Genomic DNA, 18040 nt, shown 5'->3' on the forward strand with positions numbered 1-18040 from the left:
CACATTATTTCATCCACAAGGTGGAAATTTGAGGTTATTAGGCTCCTGATTAAAGAACAGATTGAATATTTAAGTATTTTTTAAAATTAAAAGGAGTGTGTAGTAGTTGGCCAAGTGGGGAATAAAAACTTAACCATCTTACTTTGCACCAGATGCTGTGCTTAGAGCTTTTCCAAGTGTTGTCTTATATGGGTGTGTGGCTTGTAGTGGTTATTAGGATAGCTTGAGTTCTTTTTACTGAAGAAAGTAATGAGCTTACTTGGTTAAGTTGGTTTGCTTGGGGTCTCTCACAAATAAGTGAGAGTAAATACTAGAGCTGATATTTGTGTCCAGGTTTGACTCCAAAGTCCCACATCTTTCCATTTCACCAACTTTTCATAGTAAATATCCTCCCACTTGATGTTGGTAATACAAGAAGCTAATGGATGCAACATGTTATTCTAACGTTAGCTTTAAAAACCAGATAGAATAATTTTATTCTATAGACACCTAAATGGCTTAAGTGTTTTTAATGCTTTTACTTATGGCGTAAGCATTTAATTTGCTGAAATAAATGGTCCTAGACATACTACTTAAGTGTAACATAAACTAAGAGTTGAGTTAATTTGAGTTTTTGCACAGCTTCTTATGAATAATATACACAGGCGTCTTTAAGTAGTTCAGTTGCCTAGTGTAGCATCTGTTAAGTTTTGCCAAATTATAACTTCCTTTTCTGCATGTCTGATGCCAGATGCACATTCCTATAGTTTTTTCCTTCAATGAATTGATCAGTATTTCTTTTACATGTCGCAAAACACCCAAGTAATAGGCAGCTAGACTTTTTCTTCAATTAACTGTCTTTTGCACTTCACAAAATAGGATAGCCCTGATAATTTTTTTCACTATATTTATGTTATATACAAGCCACAAAAATATAAGAAACTACTTTTAAGATGGAATTTTAAAATTAAAACTGTTTTTCATTTTAGCACTTTTTCAGCCATTAACTCCAGGCTCTCGGGAATTTGAAGATGTTTTAAATATTCTCCACTCATCTTACCTTGAACCAACTTCAGTAGCAAATTTTAACTACAGGCGTGCTTGCTTGATACATAACGAACTTTTGGAAAAGGAGGTATGTTTTAGATTGTGCCTTTTGTAAGATTCTTCAGAACCAGTTAATAGCCTGGTATTTGTTTTACTTTTTTAAAAAAAGCTGAAGTTCTTAGGAAAGCCAAATTATGAAAGGGAAAAACAGGTTTAAATGACATGTTTTTTCCCCTAAACACTGTTGATATTGCACTGCATTTATCTGTGTTAAATTAATGTGTGATTGTATAAAATAACTTCTTTTACTAAAAATGAATCTTAAGCATAGTGATAACTTACTGTTTAATGGCTTCATTGTAAATTCATCAGAAGGCTTTTTGATCTTTCAGGCACATGTTAAGTGCAATCTCAAAGAGTGTGTTGTGTCTTAAGTTCCAAGGTTAATGAAATAAAATGTGCATTTATTTTTAGGATATGTTTATTTTTCCCTGAATTATTGCCAGGTAATTTAATTTAATATCATTAGTAGAAATTCTTAGTGAGAAAGTGAGAACAAAGGGAAGTATTTGAGCCTTTTAGGTAGTGAATTAAAGTTTCATGTACAAATTAGAATACTGTTTGAGTTTTGGTTTAGGAAAAGCCATAATAATCTTGGAGTTAATACAAATGACATGTTTGGAAACATTTGATGTGTATACTGCTTTCTGATGTACATGAAATGCCATTAATTTTGTACTTTTAAAATTGGTTAATCCAGTGCTATCAGTATTTAACTTTGAAAGGATCCCTAAAGTAGCTAAATGTTACTGGCTCCCAGAGAAAATTAAAACCTTGGTAGTTTGATGTGGTTTCATGGTATGATAGGGATTATTTCTTAATTTATATGAAAATTTAGTCTAAAACTTCGTTATATTATTGAAGATCAATAATAGCCTGAATATTGCATGTCAATCTGTTCAATACAGGCTGCATATCTATATGTGTCTAAAAGTGAATGCTAGCAGTTCAGGGTGACTTACAGTTCAGATGTACTTAGATCAAGTCACTCTTATGGTATGGAGCATGGCTTATGTACTTGGCACTGAGTTGCAAAGAAATGAAACATGTTTCCTTGTTCTAATTGAGTTTATAGTCTAGAAGTTGGTCATTAAACAAAGATTTATTAAGCCACCTACTATATGCAGTGGGTCATCCCTGGTGGCTCAGTGTTAAATAATCTGCATGTTAATGAAGGAGACATCTGTTCCATCCCTGGGTCAAGAAGATCCCCTGGAGAAGGAAATGGCAGCCCTCTCCAGTATTCTTGCCTGGGAAATCCCATGGACAGAAAAGCCTGGCTGACTACAGTCCATGTAGTCACAAAGAATCAGACACCACTCAGCAATGAAAACAACAACTATATGCTATGCACCATGTCAGATAAAACAAGAATCCAAAGATAATCAAAATATGAACTTAAAAATCTATGGGAGGGACTTCCTGGTGGTCCAGTGGTTAAGAATCAGCCTGCCAGTGCAGAGGGACACAGGTTTGATCCCTTGTACAGAAGGATCATACATGCCACGAGGCAGCTAAACCCATGTGCCACAACTGTGGAGCTGCTCTAGAGCTGGAGAGCCACAGCTCCCGAAGCCTGAGTGCCCTAGAGCCTGTGCTCTGCGACAGAAGAAGCCACTGCAGTGAGAAGTTCCACTAGGAGAGTAGCCCCTGCTCGCCACAACGAGAAAAAGCCCGTGGCAGCATTGAAGAACCACTGCAGCTTTAAAAAAAAGTGTGGTAAGATTTTAATAGAATTTTAGTTAAAATTGTTCAGCACTACAGGCTTATTTGACTATATTTTAAGGCTAAAGAGCCAATTATAATGAAAAAATGAAGTGCAGAAATTTCAGGGAGAGAAAAGATAATTTCCATTTTGGTAGGTTTGACATTTTTTTGCTGTGCGTCACAGCTTGTGGGATCTTGGTTCCCGGACCAGGGATCATAATTGGGTGCCCAGCAGTGGAAGTGCAGAGTCCTAATGACCGGACCACCAAGGAAGTGCTGATCTGGAATTGCTGAGAAATAAAATTCCTAAAACTCTTCACTTGAACAACATAGGCATGTGCTAAGGCATTGTTACAGATTTAATTTCATTTAGTTTACAGAAAAGCGAAGAGAACTGAAGTTTGATGGTCGTTTAGATAAAGAACTTTCAGAATCCTATGCATTTCTGATGGTTGATCGGTATAAAGTAAGTGAACTCATTTTATAAAAAATAATTGGAAAATGTTTGCATTGTAGGTTACTAAATTTGCAATTATTCAGTACACTTGATTTTTATAAACTAACAATTTGTTGATATATAAATGGAAAATGATTTAGTAACGCAAAGTATTTCATTGTTTTGTGATTTGTTTTTCAGATATGTTCATTTTTTTCTTTGATCAGAGCTATTTCCCACCCCCACCCCCCTGAATGTGCTTGATAATAAATACTTTTCCTTTTATTAAAGTAGATTATCAGGTGGGAGGTGGGAGGGAGAATTGAGAGGGAGGGGACATATGTATACCTGTGGTTTATTCATCATGATGTATGGCAGAAACTAACACTATATTGTAAAGCAATTATCCTCTTATTAAAAATAAAGACCAAAAAAAGTAGATTATCTTCTATATTGCTGATTATATGTGCTGAGAACTATTTTTTCTCCTTTGATGTTTAGATGGAGTTACTGTCTCTCAAATATTTTGCCAATTCTAATTCTCCCTAAAAGGGAATGTTTATATATTAGGAATGTCGTGAATTCTGAGTATCTGTCCGACTTGGCATAAACAAAAAATAGATTTCAACTATGGTTACATTGGAAATGTAAACCAGTTTTACATTGATATTTAGTTGTTATGAGTAAACTAGCATATATAATTTCTCTAATGTAAAATATAATTTAGAAGCTTGGATTTTACTTAAAAAGAGTTTATAGACTTATCTTTTCACATTTTTAATGTAATGTGACTGCAAGATGACATGTTTTGTTTATTTAGGTTCAGAGCATATGTGAAAAAGGACTACAGGTGGGCCAGTCCAAAATAACAATTCTTGGCAATCCTTCCATGGGTAATCTTTTGTTCTTTTTCCATATACCTACTCCTAAATTGCCCTTTAAAGTATATTATCTAGTTTTGTTGCAGTCCTAAAAGTTAAATTCATGTATGCTTTGTCATGTTCTCAGAAAGAGAGACTAGTTTCAGGTTCTGCAGTGTAAAACCAGTTTTATCCTTTGTTTCTGATTTTGCATACTTCCAATTGAACCAGGGTTATCTTTTTTTCTTTTAATGTCTTAGTCTAGTCCTAGTGATACTGAGAAATCTGATTAGTTTAATGTTTTTTCTGGTTTTATTTTTGCTTTGGTTCAATATCGGCTATCTTTACAGTCACTACATTTTTTTTTTTTACCGTGTGATACCTTTTATCTCTTGTAATTATCTCTTTATCTCTTATTATAATCTTAAAATATCTCATAATTTTATCTCTTAGAATATTATATAATTGTAATACTTAGGTTAAGCATTTGGACTTATTATATTTGTGTCTTAATAATTCTTTCATTTGTCTCTTTACTAGGTGTCTATCTTTCTAGGTATGCTGATTTACTACAAGCTAATCCTTTGGAAGCTGGGGCAGTGGGTGATGTGGTTATTTTTAAAATAATGAAGGTAATTATGACTTTTATATTTCAATATATCAAAGATAACATTTGATTTGGATTATAAGTTTGATTAAAAGCCACTACTTGCTTATGTTTGGTATATAAGATACTTTTGAGAGAAGTTTGCCGTCTTTAATCTGAATTACTGAACCTTAAAGTTAGCTTTCCTTTCCAACGAAAAGAATGAAAGAGGGAAATAGGTTGATAATATCACTTAAGCAAGTGAAGAGTGTTGTGAAGAAAGTTTTTATTTCCTTGTATTAAACAAATTCAAAACTCTTTTCTGGGGCAGGGTAACTTTTTCTTACTGCTTTGATATTAGTAAAAAGTTTTGGCTATTACTTTATTACCAAGTATTAAAGAAAAAAACTTATAAGTGATCTGTATTCAGAGGTACACTATCATATTAATGTCATACAGTCAATGATAAAGTTTTGATGGACGTGAAAGATTTTCTCTATTTTAGGGTAAAATAAAGAGTGTATATGACCCCATGGGTGTAAAAAGTTCAGAATCTGTATTAAATAAAAGTGCTTCGGACCCAACACCAAAGCATGAATGTCATGTGTCGAAGAATGTTAATAGAATTACATCACTTCTGGCTTACAGAGCCTATGAGCTCACTCAGGTAGGTGCCTGGATCCACTTTAGTGTTATGACCTCATATCAGTTTGTCACTAAATACTTTAAAATATCTCCCTTTCAGTTCCCTCTGCCACCACTCTAGTCTAGACTTAGCACTGCCATTGTTCAGTGATTCGCACTGCTGTTTGTTCAGTGTTTCCAAGACAGCTCGGAAACGTACAGTGGTCCTCCTCAGGGTGATAGTCAGAGTCCTTAGCCTTGCTAGTTCTCCCTGCTTGTAGATTGACCTCCAGCCTGTTGTTTTGTATGGTTACTGCCCTCAGCGATCTCATTTCATCTTAGAGCCTTGGTTTCTTATGGCCTGAAAATTCCTGTCTGATAAAATATTACCCAACCTTTAAGGGAAAGTTAGCGCCCCCTGCATTACCTTAATTCTTGTCACTTTGTGTCACTGATTTGATAGATTCTATTTTTATTAGTATTTTTCTGAAATTCAAGCAGTTCATTTTTTAGCTTTATTCAGATATAATTGATTTACAGTAAACTACACATGCCTAAAAGTATAATATTTGATATCACTCATGGTTTTATATAGTATTTGACTAAAAGAAATGTTACTCTTTTTTTAAAAAAATGTGTATATCTAAAGGGATTGTGTATAAAAGTGGTGGTGCTAACCTCCCTGGAAATGTTCTCTTTTTTTCTCTCTCTTCCTTTGATGTTTTACTTTATTTACATTCAAAAAGTTTATACTTTCTCCTTTGTTTTTGAAGAATCTCTGTGGGTAAAAGACCTTTTAGCAGAAATGGTATTCCCCAAAATCATCTGGACTAACGCACTGCATTGCCTTCTGGGCGGTAGCAGTGCTGTCAGCTGTGTTTGTAATCTACCACCTTCCCTGTACTGCCTTGTCTGTGGCTGGAGTCAAGAATCTGTTTTTCCTTTGAAATAATGAGCATAGTGGTAGGTTTGCTTGAGATTGTGTTTTTACTGTTTTATTTCCATATCAGTGGCTTTTGTGAGCTGACTTGGAGGTTACACCCCATTTGTTACATTTTTTTGAGGAGATTTGTTGCACATTCCCAGTGGTCAGCTCTTCAGAAGTAAACTTTTTTAGTATCCTGGCATTTGAGATACATATATACATACAATACGTGTGCGTGTGTGTGTATACGATATTTTTATATTATGAAATTAATATAAAGTATAAATTATTTTAAATAAATTGACAGGCAGTGCTTAAAGATAACTTTCTGTTAGAGGTACTTCAGTTATATTGTGTTCCTCAGATATCAGGCAGATAAATATAACATGCCACTCTAATTCTTGCCTTCTTAAGAGAGGTAACTCTGTGTTTTCTTATTTTTAGTATTATTTTTATGAGTATGTCTTTGATGAGCCAAGGCGAAGACCAAGACACGTGTGTCCATATGCAGTTGTGTCTTTTGCTTATAAAGACGATATTCAAACTCAGAAGTTCGTACCTTCATCAAGGTAAGACTTGTGAATCTTACATGTCATTTAGAATCTGTAGCATGTATCCTACACTGCTGAGTTAGGAGGAGCACTTTCCATTTTGTTTGCTTCTGTTGAAATTCATTAAATACAGGATTGTTCATGACAACTTTTAAGAATTAAATTAGAAAGACAGATGTCTGGAAATAAAAACTAAAATTTACTAAAACCTCATCGGTTAACCTTTTCTTCCTGATATTGAAAATTTGTGTAGTTGGTGTCAGTGCCGTTTTTTGTTTTGTTTTTGGCTGCCACACTGCCTGAGGGATCTTAGTTCTCCGAGCAGGGATCAAACCCTGGCCCTCCGCAGTGAAAGTTCAGAGTCCTAACCACTGGACTGCCAGGGATTCCCTCAAATGCATTTTGGCGGGGTGTGGGGGGGTGGTCGCTGCTCTGGGTCTCGTTGCTGTACAGTAGTTGCTGCAAGCAACTCTGCAGCTGAGGTGCATGAGCTTGTTGCAGTGGCTTTTCTTGTTGCGGAGCGCAAAATGATCATCCCCTGGCAAACTGTACATTTACTTTTTGACTGTTTTCTGTCTTCCTTATGCGACTGTAAGCTCTGTGAAGGCAAGGGTTTTGTTCCTCCCTGTAATTCTGTTATCCAGAACTGTGCCTAATAAATAATAGAAGCCTAGTAAATAACAGAAGCTTAGTAAATATTTTGGGCTTCCCTTGTAGCTCAGTCGGTAAAGAATTTGCCTGCAGTGCAGGAGACCCGGGTTTGATCCCTGGGTTGGGAAGATCCCCTGGAGAAGGAAATGGTGACCCACTCCAGTATCCTTGCCTGGGAAATCTCACGGACAGAGGAGCCTGGTGGGCTGCAGTCCATAGGGTCGCAAAGAGTTGGGCACGACTGAGTGACTAACACTTACACTCAGTAAATATTTATTAAACGATGAACATGTTTAAATATGATAGAGGCTGTTTATTCAAATCTCGTGACCATAATCAAGTAATTGACAGAGACTTTAAAGGACTAGATTCTCTCCTGATGGGTATTTTGGGAAAATTTTTGAGGCAAGGAAGTAATTCTGATTTTTCCATGTAGACTTGGGTTTATTAAATGTTATAATAAGTAATTTGTTCTTCATACTTGGAGGGAAGGATTTAATTTTTTTGTACAGTATGCCATTAAAAATAGCATTTCTGTCCAGGCCTGAATGTTAACTTTCATGTTGTTAGCAATCAGTAATATTTCTCTTTTCTTTTTAAAAATTTATTTGTAGATCTAACAGCTTTAATGCAGATAGAAACGCAGGTAAGATTCTTGTATTTCTTTCCTTTAGTTTTATAAATCAGAAGAATTATGTTGAGTAAAAAAATGAATTAAATGCTTTGTTTATTTTTATAATGAATGAGACTCTGCAAAGTGTGGAAAAACTCGAGGCCATGTTAAGATGTAGCATTGACATTTGGTCATCCAAACATATGGTCTCCTTTGAGAATCTGCTGGTACTGTGAATAGTCCAGAGAATTGTAGTGCTTTGATTGATAAAGGTAAAAAAAATAAAACAGGCTTCACAACTCAGACTTAAGTATTAATTTCATCAGAGATTTAGAATTAAAGAGAGAAGATTAAAAGCAATATTGACATTTTCTATCTGCAAGTTTCTACACAATGAAAAGAACGCAAGTGGAACCTAGATGACATTGTGTGGAGTGCATATAGTTGACTGGGTTTAGTGTCCTCTCCTTAGGAGGAAAGAGGAGGGCATTACTGTATTGTCTTATACTGTACTGCTCCTAAGCATTCTGATAGGAGGATATGTAGGCAAATAAATTTGTTATCTTTTTCATCTGGAATAATTTTGTATGAAAAGAGATACCCAAAACAGAAATCCAGTTGTTTGAATTCTCTGTAAATAGAAATGTCAAGACTTTTTTTTTTGGTGATCTACTTAAACTGTGTTTCTGGATTATTTTTCCCCTTATATTTAGTAAACATGTCTTTGTTTCTGGGCTGCTGAGTTGTGTCATTATTCTTTTTATTTAGATAAATTTAACTACACGTTGTGGAAAGGACAGCTTTTAAATAAAGGAAAGCTTTTGTGTTATATTTCTCTGAGGTCAGCCACTCGTGCTTTTTTGCCTGTCAAGCTGTAAGTATGTTGTATTGTAAGAAAGTAGCAATATTAGTTGCTAATTATTCAGTTCTTACTTAACATTTAAAATTTGTTTTTGTTTTTCTTACATTTAACTTTTACTTTGATCCATAAGAACTTAAATATAAATACTGATTTGTTTTTTTAAAAAAAGATTGATTTGATAACTTGGAAACTTGGGTTAAAAAAAGCTCTCTGCTTTTCTGTTTTGATTTGCAGATAGGCTAAATAGTTATATACATTCATGGCATAAAACTTTTTCTTAGTGATTTAAATATTAAAAGTGATTTTTCAAAGTTTTGTCCTAAGTAGATACATTTTTCATTTAGCAATTTGGACATGATAGACTGAAAACAGCTTGATGTGGTGAGTTTAGTTAAAATTTATAGGCTGTTTTCAGTCCTTTGCAACATAAGTTGGAATAGAAAGATTTAAAATGATCTTTTGCTACACCACAGTAAATGTTATGGGCCCTCATAAATGGTAGAAGAGCAATTTAACTGTTCATACTTGAATTGCCTTTAATAAAATGACAACTTTTTATTTTTATCCCTTGTGGCTGATAAAATTGGTATTAGCTTCTGGCTTAAAGAAGGTTGGTAATATTGCTGGGCTATTTAGCTACCCGTATATACGTGTGAACTTCACATATCAAATATCAAGTATGATATTAATAAATATGCTCATCTGTATTCCATCCAGATGTATGTGTCTGAGAGATAGAGAGAGTGATTGAGAGAGAATATTACTAGAGTTAAAAATACAGATAAGGCAAATAAGCCTTTTCAATTTTCTTTCAGTCCTGAGAAGTTAGATGTTGAAACAGTTATGAGTATGGATCAACTGAAACAGAAAATCCCTCCAGCACTATTTTATAAAGAAACTTACTTTGGTCCAAATGAAGGTAGAGCAATTTAATTTTATTACAGTGTATAAGAAGCAGACTTGATTTGAATACTAACTGTGTATTTTTTCTTATGTCAGTTTTGAAGAATGGAATGTATTGCAGCCTTTATGAAGTTGTAGAAAAGACAAGGATTGGAAGTAACATGGAGAGTTTGCTGCAGAAACTAGAGAAGGAGAAACTTGTGAGTTAAAGGTTTTCAGATGTTCCTCCTTCCTTAGAAACGTGCATATTAATAAGTGATTATGATAATATTTCAGTTTATTTCATTTTTGCCTCTGAAAATGCCACGAAGTTTCTGTTGCTGCCATTTGGTTAAAAGTGTTTTATTGTGGCCTTTGGTGCTGTTCTTTTTTAGCTGTGACGCTAGATCCTCTATAGACTAGTCTTTTCCATGAAGTATCTTGATTGTGTTTTGTGACTGTGATATTCAGCAAGTACTTATCCTATTTTTATGCAGGGTATATAGTTTGGTGAAGAATGAGACAGACTATTTTCCTGGATTATGTGGTGAATGGAGTTACTCATTTGTTTCAATAGAGACTGTGCTGTATTTGAAGATTGAGAAAGAACAAGGCCCTTGATGAGGTTGAAAGTATAAAAATATTAGAGGGTAAAGTGGTAGACAGTAGGGCTAGAAAAGTGTGTAGGGGGCTGTGTTGTGCTCAAATGTTTGTACATTTGGACTTGATACTATAGAAATAGATTTTAAAGAATGGGATGAGATTTTGATTATGTATGTAATGTGATCAGAGCTGTGTTTTGAAAATTTACTTAGGTTTCTCTGTAGAGAATGAATTGAAAGGGGAGATGAGGTAGGAAACTACCATTTAGAGTAATGGTAGGTGTGATGAGAAAGGGTAAGGAAGAAATCAATTTAAGGGGTATTTACTAGGTAGTATCTAATTTAGTGCATATTAAGTATATTGAGTTTGGGTGGAGGGATTACTAGTTCAGGCATCAGACTGTGATGGATTCAGAAATGAATAGAAAATGGTTATGTGATGCTACCATGTATAGGTTAGTTGAAGGAGAGGAGGTGATTGCAGAAAAAGAGTGGTTATTATTCCAGAATTTCTGTTAACATGAGGTAGGTGAGCTTGTGTTCAAATGTTTAAGGGACATTTCTAGTAGCGAGGAATAAAAGTTTTTTTGCACAAGTATCAGCAGTTGTCTTTTTACTCCTCATTTTTTGAGCCTCGGTTTCCCAGCAGTCACATGGAAAGTTGTATCAGTGATTTTTTTTTGGAACTTGCAACTTTGTAGATGACTACATGGAATTTCATTATATGGTTATACATTTGCTTAATCAATCTGTCGTTTATAGGTCAAATTATATACAGAACTTATAGGCAGAGTTTGTACACTTATTAGCAATAACTGTTTGAGACCAGCTATAAACCTGTAGGTTAGGCATCTTTGAACACACACATATGCACATTTACATATGTATGGACATCCATTTACATTTATCTTTGTGTTTCTTATCCCCCCACCCCCCCACCAAGCTCATCTGTGATACAGGTATTCCTCATGATCAAAATCTATTCAGTTCCTGAGTTCATTAAGTGAAAGTTTAGGTAGTAGGTTTGGATATAATGGAATATTGACTTATCCAAATCTGTTCAGTTCTTGAATTTCGTAGAATGCATATTGTGAATCTCGACAGTGAGGAGTTTATCACAAAAATACAACATCTGTTTAGTGCCTAGTAGTGAAAATCAGGAAGTATAGGAAGGATACTAGCATTTTGTTCTTCACCTGAGCAAGTATAAGGTTAGGTTTGTGGAGGACTGGGTCTTCCCAGAATCAAGAAGTAAAGTAAGATCCTCTGTCTTAGAAGGCACAGGCATTCCATAAGGATACACCACATGAATCTAATGAACTGACATTTTGTATAGCTCCCCCCTTTCCTGCAAGCCCCGTTGGGAATTATTCTAATTATAGCTACATCCTTCATAGTTGTCGTAATAATGGGAGGTACATTAGGGACTCTTGGGTTCTAAATAATTTTATCCTGAGTACATACAGGAGATATTCTGGATCAGAGAAATTTAGTGAACACCTCATAGTAGGTAATACATGTGTTGGCTCTCCTTTGCTCTATATCGTACCCTTAGGGCAATGCATCCAGACTCTGGTCAGTTACTCTATCTATGCAAGTAGTTGGACACTCCATAGGCAAGGGGTGAGATGATTTTTCCTTCATAAAGGGAAGGAGGCAGCTATTTCCCTTCTGTCCTGAAAAGATATCCTTGAAAATGTAATGAATGTTAACTCCAACCTTTGGTGAATAAAATCTCTTCTGGAGCCAGTTATCCCTCTTGGACCTAAATACCTAAGGAGATAGCTCTTCAGTCTTCCAGGCGCCTTGGGACTTAACCTAGGAACCTAATCTGTATTGTAAACTTTTGTGTGCTCACTTAGCACTTTTAGGGAGATAGGAGAAATGTATCATTTTGGATCAAAGTAGTTAACTAGGTAATTGTCTATAGATGTAATTCTTAAAATGTGTGAAGAGTGTAATATTTCTGGAAGAAATGAAAACAAACATTCTCTATATACATTTCTGCATGTCAGAAGGCTAGGGCTTTTTGCAGGGACACAGAATTCAGGAAAGTTGTATTTTCCCACAGGGATATTTATAAGTAAAATACTAAACTCTCAGTTGATGGTCAGTGAAATTAACTCTTTTTTAAAAAAAGTTATTGAAGTATACTTGATTTATAATGTGTTAGTTTCAGGTGTACAACACAGTGAAGTCAAATTTCTTAAAGTTGACTTTAGTATAAGAAAAAATACGAGAGAAATGTTCCTAAATTTGAATATTGTCTCTGATAGGAATATTTTGAGTCTCTTGGTGTATGTGTGCAAGGTAATTTTCTCTCAGGTATACATTTAGTATATTAGATTTATTATTTAGAAGTAGAATTACTGAACTATAACATATGACTGGCTTTACAAAATAATGCATCTTATTTTAAGTGGTTGTACCAGTTAATACCTTCAGTACCAACAAGTTCCCATTAACTCATATCATCATAATTACTTGATATAGTCAGACTTTAAATGTCTTTTAATATTCCATTGCCAATTTTTCCTTTTCAGTGTCTTGTGGTTTTTAGTATGGTTATTTACAGTATTGTGCTAGTTGCAGTTATATAGGATAGTGATTCAGTATTTTTTGCAGATTATATTCCAATATAGAGTGGCTTGTGTTATTAATTTGAGGAGTTTTCAGATTTATTTTGGGCACTAATACTCAGCTGTGTGCTGTAAATTTTTTTTTTTTTTTTTTCATAATTTACACTTGCCTTTCTACTTTATTCACAGTGTTTTTTGGAGAACAGATGTTTATAACTGTAATGTAATTGAATTTGTCTATCTAAATGTTAAATACCCTTAGTGACTTGTTTAAGAAATCTTTTCCTTGCTCCTAGATCTTATAGATATTATTATCCTACATTTTTTTGCATGTGTTATGATTTTTCCTTTGGCACTTAGCTTTTTTTTCTTAATATATATGTATTTTATTGAAGTATAGTTGACTTACAGTGTTCCAGGAGCACAGCAAGGTGATTCAGTTATACATATACACATATATTATTTTTGAAATTATTTTCCATTATAGGTTTTTATAAGATACTGACTATAGTTCCCTATGCTATACATTAAACCTTCGTTGCTTGTTGCATATCTGGTTTATTTTTTATTAGAAATCTAGCATTCTATTCATACTAAGTCAAACAAGTGGAATCAAAATGTCATAAATTTTTTGTTAGGCAAAAATTCTTAAATTTTGTTGAATATATATATATTATACATATTATTTATATACTTGTATACAAAAGTTTTTCTACTAGATAAAGGCCTGAGAAAGAACATCAAAAAAGAAGGAAATTGGAAAACAAACTAAATGAAATGGGAACACTGAATATAAAACAGAAAAAGTGAAACTAGGTAAAAAGTAAAAGATAATCATATAGTCCAGGTGTTTTTAAACATAACTGCTCATTAGAAAAATATCTGGAGGAAAAAAAAGCAATATCTGGGCATTTGTATTTTTCAAAAAATTGCAAGATCATTCTAATAGGCATCTGATACATAACTTTAAAAAAAATATATGTATATATATTTTTTAACTTTTGTGTGATACAAGACACAAAAGGAATCCAATCTCATTTTTTCCCCCAATATGAATCTAACAAGTTGTTCCTGAACCATTTACTGAATAGTCCAGCCTCTCTCCACTAAGAAGTCTTGATATCAGATAGGGTAAATTGCCCACTTTTTTCATTGTTTTTGGAGTGTTTTGCTATTTGAGATTGAGCTTTTTTTTCTTCCCCCCAAAATTTAAGAATTGGTTTTTTACTTTTTTCAAAAAATCTTAGAATAAGCTTGTTAGTTCCTCACCGCTCCCCACAAAAACAAATCCCCATTGGAATTTAAAAATTGAAATTGTATTAAATCGGTAGGTCAAATTCAAGAGGATTGACATCTTTGTAATACAGTCTTATCCATGAACAAAGACCATATCCATGTAATATGGTCTTAATCTTCTCTCATAAGGGTATTCTTTTAACAGAATTTTATAATTTTCTGAATATAAGTCTTGCTCATTTTTTATTTTATCACCAGACATTTTGCTTTTTTGATGCTGTTGTAAACAGTATTTTCCATTTCAGTACATTTTATTGTGTATTTAGAAATGTAATTAATATTTATGTACAAAAATAATATTTATGTCAGATCAGTATATGAAATTTGAATAATTTGGTTTTTTTTTTGGTTCATTCTTTGAGATTGCTCTATATGTTTCACTTTCCAGGAGCACCATTTTTTTTTCCCCTCTCTGATCTAGGATCTCTAGTATGATGTTGAATAGAAGTGATTACTGTAGGCATTCTTATCTTCTTGATCTTCAGAAGAACACTTTTAATATTAACCATTAGATTGGGACTTTGCAGTAGGTTTTTCATAGTTACCTTTATTAATGTTTTTCCTTCTTTATTTTTTAACCTTCAGTGGGTTTTGAATTTTATTGAATAATTCTGTATTTATTTATTGAGATGGTTACATGGTATATTAGAGTTATACCAGAGGAACAGAACTGATAGGGCATACAGTTGATACTTTTAACAACTTTGGTTTAAACTATGCAAGTCTACTTGTGTGCAAATTTTTTCATTAAATATGTACTACGGTACTGCATCATCCATGGTTGCTTAGATCTGCAGATGCAGAACTGTGGACTTAGAGGGCCAGCTATAAAGTCATATGCATATTTTTCAAGTGCGTGGGGGTTGGTTCCCCTAACCCCCACATTGTTCAGGTGTCAACTGTATACAGATAGAAAGAGATTTATTACAAAGCATTGGCTTTCACAGTTATGGAGTCTGAAAAGTCTCAAGGTTTGTAATTGGTAAGCTGGAGACCCAGGAGAGCTGATGTCATAGTTTACAGTCTGAATCCAAGTGTTTCAGAACCAGGAGATCTGACAGTTTCAATCTAGGGACTGGCAAGCTTGAGGCCAGGAAGAACTGATACTTCAAATGTAGGAGAAAAACCAGTGTGCCACCTCAAAGGCAGGCAGGAAAGAAGAATTTCCTCTTATTCCAAGAAGGATAAGCATTTTTGTTCTAATCAGACCTGCAACTGATGAGACTCAACCCACATTGGAGAGGGCAGCCTGCTTTATTCTATCTGTGTACCTATCTGTACAGTTAACTCATCCTAAAACATCTTCAGAAACACCCAGAATGAAGATTGACCAAATATCTGGACACCTAGTGGCCCAGTGAAGTTGACACATAAAATTTATTGTCACACGTAGTATTTATTGTTTAAACTTAATAAGATGCATTTATCTATTTTCAGTGTTAAACTGTTCTGTGCTTCTGGTTTAGAATACCATCCCCTCCTCTTTAAAAATACTTGGCTTATTGTGTGAATGTTTTGTTTAGGAGTCTTATACCTGTGATGATGGGTGAGATCTGCCTACAATTTTTCTTTCTTGTATTCTTCTGATTTAGTTTTTGTAGCAAGATTATGTAGCTTCCTAGAATTGTAGGTAGTGTTTCCTCATTTTGCAAAAAATGGATGTATGTATAATGAGAAGAGTCTGTTCTTTGGATGTTGGGTGGCACTTAACTGTAAAACTGTGTGTAAAATGTTTATGGGTTTGTGATTCAATTTTTTTAATAGAAAATTCAGGTTTTCTATTTCTTCTTGAGTCAACTTGGGTATTTATGGTTTTATTTATTTTTAGGAAATGTCCGATTTCTATTTTTAGAAAATGTACTGAGTGAGGATTATTTTTATAGTCTTTTTAATAGCTACTGTGAGCATTTTTACAAATAGCATTTTATTATGCTGTCTCTTACTAGTACTTTTCACCAAAGGTTTGTTACCTTTATTCATCTGAAGAACCAAATTTTGGTTTTGATCCTCCATTGTACCTTTGTTTTCCTGGTTTATTAATTTCAACTGTTAGTTTTAGTCTACTTGGACAGGGTGGTGGTATTTAGTTATTTCTGACTTCTTACGTAAGAGAAAATGATCAATGAACTTTGAGTTCCAGGTACTTTCCACATGTTTTAATATGTAGTATTTTTGTTATTCAGTTCTAAGTGTTTTTTCAAGTTTCCATTATGACTTCGTTTGTCACAGGATGTAGAGGTATATTTTTAAAATTTCAAGTGTATGTGAATACATTTGTTTTCTTTGAATTGCATTGAAATCAAGATAGGTAATTATTTGAAATTTTTTTGAGATTTGACTTTATAAAACTCTGTGTTCAGTTTTTGTACATGCCCCCTCTGGATTTGAGAAAAATGTGTATTGTTTAATTGCTAAATCCTAGGGACAAAATTCTGGTTGACAGCTATTTTCTCTTACCACTTTGACTGTATATGCTACAGTGTCTTCTGGCTTCTATTTTTGTTGAGAGATCTAGTTGTAGTCTAATGATGGTTTCTTTGTAGGTCATTGTTTTTTTTCTGGTTGCTTTTAAAATTCTTTCTTTGTCTTTGATATTTTACAGTTACATTAAATATATCTAGGTATAGATTTCTTATTTATCCAGCTTGGTGTATACTTTTTCATGTTTATAGATTTATATCTTTATTTCTAATAACTAAGAACGTTTTAGTCATTATCTCTCGGATTATACTTCTCCTTCTATCTCTTTTGATTGACTTCTTAGGACTGTGAAACATCATTCTATTCTCCCTGTCAGTCTGTCTTGTGTTTTTTGCCTTATTTGTACTGCATTTTTTAGTAATTTCATCATAGGTATATTCTAGATTGCAAATTCTATCTTTAGCTGTGTCTTACTTGCTATTTAATCAATTTATTGAGTTTCTAATTTCACAGAATTTATTTTTAATTTCTAAAAGCTATCTTAGGTTCTTTTTGAGATCTACCTTTTTATTTTTTCTTTTTTAAACAGATTCTTGTTAATTCTTTCAGAAAGATTTATTATGTGCCAGAGACTCGTCTAGGAGGTAGAGATTATATTCTGATGTTCCCTTGGTTATGTTTCTTAACTGACTCACCATTTTAGCCATTTAAAAATATACAGTTAAGTGATTTTTAATGAATTTGCAATGTTATGCAACCATTGCCACTATATTTTTCCAGAATATTTTCCTCACCCCCAAAAGAAACTTCCTATTCACTAAGCATTTACTCCATATTCTTCCCTCACCCACCCTCTCCCCCGCAGCCAGTCTCTGGCAACTAGTAGTCTACTTCTGTCTTTATGGTTTTTTGTATTGTGGACATTTTGTATAAATGTGATCAAGTAATATGTGGCCTTTAGTGCCTTCTTTCACTTAGCATAATACTTTTAGGACTCATCCTTATTGTGGTATGCATCACTACTTCATCTCCTTTATTTCACTCTATGGAAAATGCCACATTCTGTTTGTCCATTCATCAGTTGTCTCCACTCTTCAGCTATTAAGAATATTGCTGCTGTGAACATGTATATGCCAGTTTCAGTTCTACAGTATTTCTTTAAACATTTCATACATGTTATTTTATATATTTTATCTGATGATTCCAATCTGCAGCCCTTGTGTATTTGATTCTGTTGTCTTTGCTGAATCTCACTTAGGGTATGTTATTTTTTCAGAAGCTTGACAATTTAAGATTCTGAGCTTTATATTTTTAATACTCTTCGTTTTCATTCCTGTAACATTGTTTGGAAAGCCAAAA

General features: G+C 33.8%; 1 protein-coding gene across 4 annotated transcripts in view; it reads left to right on the plus strand.

Moving 5' to 3' along the window:
• Positions 1 to 18040, plus strand: part of FAM208A (family with sequence similarity 208 member A) — a 52147-nt gene that overhangs the window by 7689 nt on the left and 26418 nt on the right. For all 4 annotated transcript variants that reach the window (XM_013973573.2, XM_005695833.3, XM_005695832.3 and 1 more), the window contains exons 2-11: positions 969 to 1114; positions 3167 to 3259; positions 4050 to 4122; positions 4630 to 4721; positions 5181 to 5342; positions 6669 to 6793; positions 8041 to 8072; positions 8808 to 8913; positions 9717 to 9820; positions 9901 to 10004. In XM_013973573.2, the coding sequence (XP_013829027.2) occupies positions 969 to 1114; positions 3167 to 3259; positions 4050 to 4122; positions 4630 to 4721; positions 5181 to 5342; positions 6669 to 6793; positions 8041 to 8072; positions 8808 to 8913; positions 9717 to 9820; positions 9901 to 10004 (1037 nt within the window). The remainder of the gene's footprint in view (positions 1 to 968; positions 1115 to 3166; positions 3260 to 4049; positions 4123 to 4629; positions 4722 to 5180; positions 5343 to 6668; positions 6794 to 8040; positions 8073 to 8807; positions 8914 to 9716; positions 9821 to 9900; positions 10005 to 18040) is intronic.

This window comes from Capra hircus, chromosome 22 (genome assembly GCF_001704415.2).
Source record: "Capra hircus breed San Clemente chromosome 22, ASM170441v1, whole genome shotgun sequence".
NCBI lineage: Eukaryota > Metazoa > Chordata > Mammalia > Artiodactyla > Bovidae > Capra > Capra hircus.